General features: G+C 43.1%; 1 protein-coding gene across 2 annotated transcripts in view; it reads left to right on the forward strand.

Annotated features, from left to right (window-relative positions):
• The window catches only part of CPT1A (carnitine palmitoyltransferase 1A), a 119,654-nt gene that overhangs the window by 75,412 nt on the left and 32,040 nt on the right, over window positions 1–12,202 (forward strand). For both annotated transcript variants that reach the window (XM_073573902.1, XM_073573903.1), the window contains exons 15-16: window positions 9,683–9,847; window positions 10,422–10,556. In XM_073573902.1, coding sequence (XP_073430003.1) covers window positions 9,683–9,847; window positions 10,422–10,556 — 300 coding nt within the window. The remainder of the gene's footprint in view (window positions 1–9,682; window positions 9,848–10,421; window positions 10,557–12,202) is intronic.

Here is a 12,202-nt window from a genome sequence, read left to right on the forward strand (position 1 = left end):
CACCACACCGCCTCAACACACACTCCTCTCACCTTTAACCTCCACTCATGTCCACTCACTCTTTCACTCCACATACGTTCCTTTCTCTCACTCCGTTTCTCATACTCACACCGTCATCGTCGCTGCCCCGACATCTTCCTCCGCCGCCGCGATCCAGGATCCAGACGTTCTCCAGGCCGCCGACATGTTCTTGCGGGACGCCATCTTGGATGTCGTGAAGTCCCGCGATATTCAAGATGGCGTCGCCGCAACAACATGTCGCTGGCATGGGCGACATCGGGATCCAAAATGGCGTCGGCGTAATCTCGCGTCGGGGTCTGAAGTGTCAGCGTGCCACTTGGTGTTATTGTTGTGTTTTCTTTGACAAATAGGGGTTGATGACTGTTTGCACGGTTAGGTGCATGGGAATTTAAGATATTGGCCATTACTATACTTGGCTAGTAGGCTGTATAGCCACCGTGCTGATTGTTTGCTGATAACATGGACACCTTTTTTATATTGTGTATATATATAGCACCAAAGTAAATGCACTGTATCATTACAATATAGATATGCCTAACTAACTGCATGTAATTAGTGGCATATTTAGGTGTGTGTAATTTTGTAGCCATTATGGTGCTGGATTTATTGACAAAAAAGATATTGAAATAAGGTGGCTATTCAATGCACTGTGTCACTTTAATACCATATCAATAGCACTATGTAGTGTGTTGGGTATATATAAATTGTAACTTATAAATTGATCACATAAATATATTCCTGTATATTTCTGGATTGCTGTAGCTGACATTCTGATGTATTATTGGGTTTGAGGTACCCTTATTTTATATGTACTTGTCTTTTAACATTGGTTATAATAAAGCAGTATTTTTTTAAACAATTCCTTCAGTCATATACACTTCTTGATCCTGAGGCAGGTGACAGCTGTAGGGATCAGTATGTTTACATGTTGTTTGAAGTGTTGCCCACCCTGGTAGTAGGAAATGGGCTTGGGTAGTGTGCTTACAATTCAGTCTTTTTGGGTAGGAATCTATTATCATGGCACATTTAGAATTGGCATTCTTTGCCCACTCTTCCTTGCAGCAGATCCAAATCTGTCAGATTGAGGGTATCTCTTGTATACAGCGTCCTCTTCAGGTCTCATACAAATTTTATTTGGGATTCAGGTCTTGACTTTGGCTGGGTCATTCTAAAACTTTAATCTTATAGCAAAGCTATTCTTTTTGTTTTATGCTTAGGGTCATTGTTGTGCTAAAAGGTAAAATTCATTTTTAGCTTTTTAATAGAGGCCTGAAGGTCTTAATGTAAAACTGCTCATATACAAAAAAAAATCAATCCTTAAAAGATACTTTATTAACCAATCATTAAAAAGTTTTCAAAACTTCAAAAAACAGGCAAACAAAAATAGGCTTATTGCTGATTTTCAAAATCCAGCCACAAACACTAGAGAGTCGTTCCAATGTCAGGTAGAGGGTCACAAACCTATTTGTCCCTATAGGGCCCTATATTTCTCTCCTACCTGACAGTGGAGGTTGGCACCCTCTTGATACGCAAATGGCGCCCCCGCTCCTCGGCGGCTCTCCCTAATCACCCTGTTGACTCCTATCTAAATGACATCAGCTTGGAGTACAACAGATGGCCGGGGACAAAAATATAATAGATAATAACCCCATGCCACAAACCACCAAGACAAAAATGTAAGGAATAGTAACTGGAAAAAAACTCTAATTTTTGGCAGATTTGTAAACATTTGCTTTGGGAGGAAAAGGAGTCTAAATAACCCTATTTAGGTGTCTCCCTGCCTGACAGCGGAGCTTTTACACCCTACATTACTCTGGTGCCCCCGCTCCACGTGGGCTGACCCTTACTGACCCCTACACTTCTCACCCAGAAAGAGGAAAGAGTGTGTGTCAGAACATATGGCCAAGGGAGACAGGGGTAATAACTTAGAATTATCCCTGAAAAAATCCCCCCCAAAGACAAAAAATGTTTTAATAATAATAGATAGGAGTCAACAGGGTGATTAGGGAGAGCCGCCGAGGAGCGGGGGCGCCATTTGCGTATCAAGAGGGTGCCAACCTTCACTGGATTTTGAAAATCAGCAATAAGCCTATTTTTGTTTGCCTGTTTTTTGAAGTTTTGAAAACTTTTTAATGATTGGTTAATAAAGTATCTTTTAAGGATTGATTTTTTTTGTATATGAGCCGTTGAATAATTAATCCAGAATTATGTTTATTAAGAATTTTTCTTAATGTAAAACTGACTGAAATTTGGTAACTTTCATAATTGCCTCCACTTTGACTAAAGCCCCAGTGCCAGCTGCGGAAGAAAAGCACCAAATCATAAAGCTGCCTCCACCATTCTTCACTGTGGGTATAATGTTCTTTTAGTAATGTGCAGTGTTGGCTTTGCACCTAACATAACCTTTTTGAATTATGACCAAAAAGTTCAACCTTTGTCTCATAAGATATTTTCCCACATGCCTTTGGCAGTCTTGATGAAGGTTTTGGTGAAACCTAGCCAGGCATTGATATTTTTCTTTGTAATGATGCCAGATATTTCAAGAATACAGGAGATTGTCACATGCAATACACAACTAAAACTTGCCAGCAATCCATGCAGCTCCTTGCTTTAGGTCTCTTGGAAGCCTCCTGGACAAATTTTCTTCTTGTTGTTTCATTACTGTTTCATTACCGTATATACTCGTGTATAAGCCGAAAAACACCTGGTTCCCGCGCTGCTATACTTCAACCCTCAACCCTCAAATGGAGGAAATCCAGTCGATTCTAGGAGTAGGTTCCAATATCAATGCTTTATTTCATGGTACATACAAAGACAACGCGTTTCGAGGTCCATTGCATGACCTCTTCAGAGTGACAGAAAAATAAACGCATCTGAGAAGAAATTTCACTAGAAAATATCGCACACCTCATTGAGGCCATTTGGATTTATGGTATTCAACCCATAAATCCAGTAGATTTCTCTTCTACACAAAGCCTGGAATCTGTTAGGGGTATTAGAATCAACCCGGTCAATAGGTAAAAACCTCAAACCCGAAAAATCCCGTCCATGAATGATAGCGCAGTGTCTGGACAGGCCGTTCTTCATAAAGCCTTTTTTGACATTGTGACGATGTGCATTAATTCTCTTTCTTAATGTTTGTATTGTCCTCCCTATATACTGCTTATTGCAGCTGCACTGTATCAAATAAATGACAAAGTCCGACTCGCAGGACAACCTTTCACGTATGGGAAAGGATTCATTGGTGAAGGTAGAGCTGAAAGAGGGCATATTATGAGCGATGCCTTTACAACAATGGCATTTCAATTTCCCACACCGAAACACTCCAACATTACAGCAGGGTAATTAACCCCGATATGATATAAACCGTCAACCTTTGATTTGTCTTCATCCTTGTACAACCGACCTGAGGAAGAGGTCATGGAATGGACCTCGAAATGCATTGTCTTTGTATGTACCATGAAATAAAGCATTGATATTGGAACCTACTCCTAGAATCGACTGGATTTCCTCCATTTGAGGGTTGAAGTATAGCAGCGCGGGAACCAGGTGTGTTTTTTTTTTTTTTCTCTTTTTTTCCCCTTTTGGGATCTCCTCTTTGAGTGAATATCCTTATTGAATCAGGAGCCCCATATAATGCTCCATACAGTTCATGATGGGCCCCATAAGATGCTCCATACAAAATACACCCCATGTAATGCTGCACAAAGGTTAATAATTCCCCCATAAGATGCTCCATAGAATAATATGCCCCATAAAGGTTAGGCCCCCATAAGATGCTCCATAGATTATACCCCAATAAGATGCTCCATAGATTATGCCCCATATGATGCTCCATAGATTATGCCCTCATATGCTGCCCCATAGAATATGCCCCCCATATGCTGCCCCATAGAATATGCCCCCCATATGCTGCCCCATAGAATATGCCCCCCATATGCTGCCCCATAGACTATGCCCCCCATATGCTGCCCCATAGACTATGCCCCCCATATGCTGCCCCATAGACTATGCCCCCCATATGCTGCCCCATAGACTATGCCCCATAGACTATGCCCCCCATATGCTGCCCCATAGACTATGCCCCCCATATGCTGCCCCATAGACTATGCCCCCCATATGCTGCCCCATAGAATATGCCCCCCATATGCTGCCCCATAGAATATGCCCCCCAAATGCTGCCCCATAGAATATGCCCCCCAAATGCTGCCCCATAGAATATGCCCCCCAAATGCTGCCCCATAGAATATGCCCCCATATGCTGCCCCATAGAATATGCCCCCATGTGCTGCCCCCATATTCTGCTCCATACAATATGCCCCCATATGCTGCCCCATAGAATATGCCTCCATATGCTGCCCCATAGAATATGCCCCCATGTGCTGCCCCCATATTCTGCTCCATACAATATGCCCCCATATGCTGCCCCATAGAATATGCCCCCATATGCTGCCCCCATGTGCTGCTCCATAGACTATGCCTCCATATGCTGCCCCATAGAATATGCCCCCATATGCTGCCCCCATGTGCTGCTCCATAGACTATGCCTCCATATGCTGCCCCATAGAATATGCCCCCATATGCTGCACCATAGACTATGCCCCCATATGCTGCCCCATAGACTATGCCCCCATATGCTGCCCCATAGAATATGCTGCCCCATAGAATATGCTGCCCCATAGAATATGCCCCCATATGCTGCCCCCATGTGCTGCTCCATAGACTATGCCTCCATATGCTGCCCCATAGAATATGCCCCCATATGCTGCCCCATAGAATATGTCTCCATATGCTGCCCCATAGAATATGCCCCCATGTGCTGCTCCATAGATTATACCCACATATGCTGCCCCCATATTCTGCTCCATAGATTATGCCCCCATATGCTGCCCCATAGAATATGCCCCCATATGCTGCCCCCATGTGCTGCTCCATAGACTATGCCTCCATGTGCTGCCCCATAGAATATGTCCCCATGTGCTGCCCCATAGACTATGCCCCCATGTGCTGCCCCATAGACTATGCCCCATGTGCTGCCCCATAGACTGTGCCCCCATGTGCTGCCCCATAGACTATGCCCCCATGTGCTGCCCCATAGACTATGCCCCCATATGCTGCTGCAAAAAAAATGACATACTCCTCTCTCCTGCTCAGGACCCGGCACCTGAGATAGTCACCTGTCCATAGTCCATCACTGCTCACCGCTGTCTGCCACGTCATCTGTCAGTGACATTCAGGCAGCAAAGGGCACGGCGCGCACTAACCATGTCACCATGCCCCCTGCTGGCTAAACGTCACTGACACAGGATGCAGCAGACAGCGGTGAGCAGCGATGGACCCCGGACAGGTGAATATTGGATATACTTACCCCCTCCTGGCGCAGTCTTTGCAGCCCCGCCTCTCCACGGTCTCCCTTCCTGCCTTCAGCGGTCATGTGATACCGCTCATTACATTCATCAATATGCGCATATTCATGAGTGTAATGAGCAGTACCACGTGACCGCTGAAGGCAGGAAGGGAGACTGTGGAGAAGCGGGGGGGCTGCAGAGGCCGTGCCGGGAAGGGGTAATTATGATCCGTGACACCCCCGCTCCACCGCCGACCCCCCCCCCAGGTAAATGACTCGTGTATAAGCCGAGAGGGGGACTTTCAGCCCAAAAAATGGGCTGAAAATCTCGGCTTATACACGAGTATATACAGTACTTTTTGAGGGACATAAAGTTCTAGATTATGTCTCTGTTGTGCCAATTGTAAGCAATTTCTTGCTGACATCTTAGATCTATTCAAATCATCTAATGCAGGGGTGGGCAACTAATTTTCCCAAGGGCCACATGAGAAACTGGCACTGCTGTGAAGGGCCAAACTAATCAGCTGAACTTAAAGGGGCGGTCCGAAACCAAAGGTGAATTTCATATTAAATGTTTATCTATTCAGTGTAATAATCTAATCTTGTTTTATAATATACTTCAATGAAAAATTCCCTAACATACCCTCAACATTCTGACTTCCTGTCTTTATATTATTTTTTTTTTTTTTTTTTTTTTTTTATATATCCCATGACATTTTGTTTGAGATTCACCAATACATGCTGGGATACTCGAATTTGCTGTCATCAGGGGGCAGAAGCTGCAGTCACTGCCGCAGACTCTGCACCCTCTCTGATATTAGACGCCATCAGTGATGCCTGTTTTGGAGGCTCGGCTAGTCCTGCTCACCTGATAATGCGTCGTACGTAAATTCTGACACATACTCAGTATGAGCTCCCTGTGCTATATTCCTTTGAATGCACAGTGACAGTGCGCTCCCTTGCTGGCTCTAAGGAGAAGAGAGGACCCGGCAGGGACCAGTCCAGTCTCTGAAACAAATGATGCTTCTTTTCATGGTGGGGAAAGCAGCTGTCACTGACCGCAGCCTCTGCCCCCTAATGACATCCCGTGTGAGTACCCCAAAATGCACTGGGATTCTCAAACAAAATGTCATTGGAAGCAAAAAAAAAAAAAAACCACAAGCAGACAGGAAGTTAAGTAGAGAGGGAAAGGTAGAAATTTTTTAACTGAAATATATTAGAAAAGTGATTAGATTATGAATTAAATTTAGTATGAAAGTCATCCTTGGTTTCAGATCACCCTTAATTCTGCATAATAATTTCATTACTTTATAAAAAGCAGTTGCTTATGTGATGAAGTTTACATGAGCGTATAAAAAAAAAAAAAAAATCGGATGCTATACAGATGATTCATATGGGATCAAATTTTTTTATTTTTGCACACCCATAGACTTCAACAGGCGGAACATTGGAAAAAAGTTATTCTCCCACCTCTATTCGACATGCATAGATCCACATCACATATGGGGCAGGAGATGACAGGCAGGGGGTGATAAATCCTTACTGCAGTCTATGGAGTGGATGTGATAAGCCACAGATCACAGGGGGAGCACTATGGGGGACTTAACCCTTACCTCTCCTGCACAGGACATACAACAGTACAAGCTGGGAGCGAAGAGGGAGGTAAGGGTTTACCCTCACATACAGAGGTGATGTTGTGAGTTCATTTTCCCCTTCATTACTGAGGCCCGAGGAACTCCCTCTTCTGGTGAAGAAAGGTAGTGAGCCTGATTGTCAAACACCTGAGGCTGATGATGAGGACTGGCTGAGTGGAGTTACGGACTGGATATAAGGTTGCCGACGCCCTTCTGCCCTGCGGGTGATTTCTCTGTGGGATCCTTGGAGACCAGTCTGAATTCCTGCTCCTCCAAAGCCAAGTTTGCTGCTCGGCCTTTTGCTTTTGTTCTTTGACTTTGTTTTTGCTTTGTTTTTCTGGATTTCTGCCATTCCCTGCTGGGGTGTGCTGAATTCATTTAGCTCTGTCTTCTGAAAATACCTGAGTGCTGATTCAGTTTTTGAAGCCTAGCTGCTTCAGGGCCTTTTTCATATCAGCTGGTTGGCTTATGTCTTTGATAGGGTTTTGGCAGATTGCAGACAGCAGCCTTCCTGTCCTTTCCTATCTAGGTAGTTTTGGGGCCCCGTCTTTGCTCAGTCCATCTTTCTGTCTGTGTTTGTATTTTCATCTTGCTTCACCGTCATTATATTTTGGGGGCTGCCTATTGCTTTGGGGTCTGCTCTGGGGCAGTTTAGATTTCCCCTTTCTTTCTTTAGGCCTATGTATTTCTCCGGCTGTGATCGAGGGGTCTAGGGCATCGTAGGAACCCCCCACGGCTACTGCTAGTTGTGTTGATAGGTTCAGGGGTCTGCAATCTGATAGTTGCCAACTTCTCTGGTTTTCTGGACTTAGCTTGTATTTCTGCTTTTGCCTCCTATGGTGACTCATTCATAACAGGTGATAAGGCAGCAGAGTACATGGTGGGGCAGAAGAGCAGTTTGGGGAGCACATGGAATATCCTATTTGCAGGCTGCATGTAGTGGAGGTGAGGGGGCACTTCACTGCTGTACCCCATATTCAGAAGGAATACTCAGCCCCAGTGTTTTATCTTCTATCAGCTGCCAGGAAGATCCAGGGAGATTTAGTGGATCCTAATTAGCTGCTCTCCATGAACATAAACTACAGTCCCACAACTTTCATTCCACAGTGTGAAAGGAGGCAACGCAGGTGCTGTGACCTACTCAGCACAGCAGACGATGCTGCCTCCCAGGTGTTATCTGGGCTCCAAAAAAACATAATTTGAAAGGTAACTCACCAAGCCCTGACTGATGCACTGGCAGGATGCAGCAGAGCCCCATTGATTTAAAGGCTGGGGCAGCACAGGTGCATTCCACTGATAAGGACAGCCAGTAACCCTATATGGTCCGGCTGCCCAGTGGAAAAAAGCACACTAATAAGGCTTGCTTAAGACATAAGTCACACTGATAAGTGTGATGCAATGTGTCAGAGCAGGCTATTGATGACGCCCATAATTATAGCAGACGGGCAACTCAGCACTATATACATGCATCACACAAAAAAACCAAGCCAACATAAAGGGCTCTAACTGCATCCTGCAAAAATGATAAAAAGTGCAAAAAGATAAATAGATATTATGTTGATGAAAAATACTCCAAAGAAACATCCTTATTCCATTATTAGTAAAATACATGAATAGTGCCTCATTAAATCTATTAACATGGAGACGATTCTCAATAAAATAAGAGAAAGGAGAGCCTAGAATCCAAATCCATTTCAACCGTATATTATTTTTATTTATCAAAAAAGACACACGTTGGAGATACAGGAAAATAACAGAACCAATAAAATGGGTAATCACATGAGGCCCGATACTAGAAAAACAAGCAGACAGCCCGTGATGGGCATGTATAGCCAAAAGACAAATACCACAGGTATGCAATGTAGTCATAATGACAATGAAAAAATGGCATAGAGAGTAGTCACTGAACCAGCCACAGAACAATTAGTTAATCTATTGTACAGGAGTCGCTGTCAAGCAGCAACCCCAGGGCAATATTATATGTTGTGTGGTACATAGATAGAAATGACAGTGCCAATGACTGGTAAACTGAGTATAGGTCAACCAATATGTCCTAAGACTAAATGTATGGGAAACTCAGACATACGCCATGTCAGTGTGTCATAGATAATATAGTAAACGATCCTGTGGGAAACGTCAGAAATAAGCTCAAATGAGCTGGTTAAACATACCCATCATGTCCTAATGTGTAGTAGGCGTCAGCTTGTGTGCCACTACGCGCGTTTTGCGGTATAGGAGACCGCTTCCCCCGCTTAAAAACCACTGCAATCATACAGCATTCTCCTGGAATTTGTCTAAAGCGGCAGCGCGGAATATAGCTACAAACTCCCTTTGGATTCATCATTTCTTTGGTCACTGAAGACCTGTGGATCTGCAGCAGCCGCTACCTACACGCTCTTATCTCATCCTAACCAGGTGAGCATATTTCATGATATACTGTCTTTTGTAACGTGGATAAGACCCTATTGCGCTTTTTTGTCTCCCCCTTTTTTTGCAATAAAAAGCGCTAATGTGAAACCAGCCTAAGAACTAGGAAGTTGTGTATTGACCGCTACATATTCCAAAAAGGAAGCACATTTGTGCCAAAAAGTTACTTAATATTTTTTTTTTTATTCTTCATAAATGTCTTTGTAGTTGCGGTTCCTTGGCTCACACTTTTCCCTCATGTTTACTTTTTTAGTGCCAAAATGTGATTGAGAGTTCCTTGACTGTTGCCAATGCCCTTGCAGATGACGTTGACTTTCATTCATTCCCCTTCGATGCTTTTGGCAAAGGTCTCATCAAGAAAACTAAAACAAGCCCGGATGCCCTTGTTCAGCTGGCGCTTCAGCTGGCACACTTCCGGGTAAGTTGTGCCTCTTCTCACATACAAAGGTTTCATGTGACCAACGAATTAAGATTATAGCTATTAGACACCTTTGTGGTTGATCTCCTTCATCTTTAGGACTAATGATTAAGGCTGGTTTTACACTTACCGTATTTTTGTGGGCTGATTTTGCGGCCCCAATAGATTTCTATGGGGCCGCAAAAATTCCATGGTGTGCCGTGTGCCATACGGCTGTGAGGGCCGTTTTTGCGGCCGTGATAAAAGATCGAGCTTGCTTGATCTTTTATACAGTGTACAAACACGGCCCCCATTGTAAATCAGTGGGGCCACAAAAACAAACAGAAGTTTGTTTTTGCGGCGCGCCGTCACTTCCAATTTTGGGGAACGCCAGTTTTCTTTTTCCAATACTATTTCCATTAAAAAAAAAAAAAAAAAAAAGAAAGCGGCGATCCGCAAACTTTTTTGAGGCCCGCTATTGGGGTACACCACAAAAAATGCAGCGATACGGCCCGCAAAAAAAGGGCCGCAATAACGGACCGCAAAAAATGCGGTAAGTGTAAAAGTAGCCTTAGGTTTCATCTTTTTACTTTAGGATAAAGGAAAGTTCTGTCTGACATATGAGGCCTCCATGACCAGATTGTTCAGAGAAGGCAGAACTGAGACCGTACGCTCATGTACTGCGGAGTCCAGTGAATTTGTCCTGGCTATGTCAAATCCCAAAGAAAATGTGAGTATTTATTTCAAAGGAGTTCTTTCAAGATCCAATCAATAGAGTATTTAGTTTTAGCACGTGTGCTTTTTAATTTTATTTTTTATTTGATGTTTTTCTATGTAGCTTTTTGCTTTTAGGGTTTTTTATTTTTAAAGTAGTTGTCTGAGCGAAACTGCACCTAATTACTCCAAAGGTTGTGTCTGATATTTCAGCTCATACATTTTCTATTCAATAGAGCGAAGTTGCAATACAAGATGCAGCTCATGGACAAGTGCTGCCATTTTTGAGGAAAAAAAGCCAAACTTTTTTTTTTTACACTCCTAAAGGCTATGGACACTTTTGACATGGGGGGAAAAAATGATTTTTACATTTATTTCTTACCTTCAGTTAATAAAATTGCAATAAGCTTCACTCTTCAATCTTCGTTGCATCATTTCCATTCAGACCACTAAATATGCAGTTTTCAACCTGCCTAGTATCATATTTTTCATCTCACTCCCAGTAATAAAGGCTGAATGTGAGGTGTTTGTGTATCCAGGTTACTGCTGTCTCCATTACTTTATATAAGTACAGCTTCCATCCAGTACAGCTATTATATATTTTTTTTTTTTTTTCTGAACTGCTAGATTTTTTTTTTGCTCTGAGCCTATGCATGCTTTCCCCATTGTCCACATTGTGGAGATCTGTAACCATCTCCCTCCCTTTGGCTATCTTTATGAGAGACGAGAGTGGAAAGAGGCCTTGAACTAAACAGAAGATATGACTGAATATTATCCATTTTAGTAGGCAGCTCGGTTAAATTCATTCACTGCTCAGACAACCCCTTCCCAAACTTCATGTTCTTCCATTTAAAATAATAAGCAGCCTGTACTTGCCTCTGGTGGCATGAAGGGGGGAAAAAATTGCGAACATGTATATATCTATTAATATTGATTTTTCTGTCTAAATTTTGCATAGTCACATATTCAAATTACAGTTAGGTCCATATATATTTGGACAGAGACAACATTTTTCTAATTTTGGTTCTAGACATTACCACAATGAATTTTAAACAAAACAATTCAGATGCAGTTGAAGTTCAGACTTTCAGCTTTCATTTGAGGGTATCCATATTAAAATTGGATGAAGGGTTTAGGAGTTTCAGCTCCTTAACATGTGCCACCCTGTTTTTAAAGGGACCAAAAGTAATTGGACAATTGATTCCAAGGCTATTTCATGGACAGGTGTGGGCAATCCCTTCGTTATGTCATTCTCAATGAAGCAGATACAAGGCCTGGAGTTGATTTGAGGTGTGGTGCTTGCATTTGGAAGGTTTTGCTGTGAAGGAAACAGGTCGTCAAAGGAACTCTCCATGCAGGTTAGACAAGCCATCTTTAAGCTGCAAAAAACAGAAAAAATCCATCCGAGAAATTGCTACAACATTAGGAGTGGCAAAATCTACAGTTTGGTACATCCTGAGAAAGAAAGAAAGCACTGGTGAACTCATCAATGCAAAAAGACCTGGGCGCCCACAGAAGACAACAGTGGTGGAGGATCGCAGAATAATCTCCATGGTGAAGAGGAACCCCTTCACAACAGCCAACCAAGTGAACGACACTCTCCAGGAGGTAGGCGTACCAATATCCAAATCTACCATAAAGAGAAAACTGCATGAAAGTACA

Source organism: Dendrobates tinctorius, unplaced genomic scaffold (genome assembly GCF_039654945.1).
Source record: "Dendrobates tinctorius isolate UK_male_01 unplaced genomic scaffold, ASM3965494v1 ptg000037l, whole genome shotgun sequence".
NCBI classification, from domain to species: Eukaryota; Metazoa; Chordata; class Amphibia; order Anura; family Dendrobatidae; genus Dendrobates; species Dendrobates tinctorius.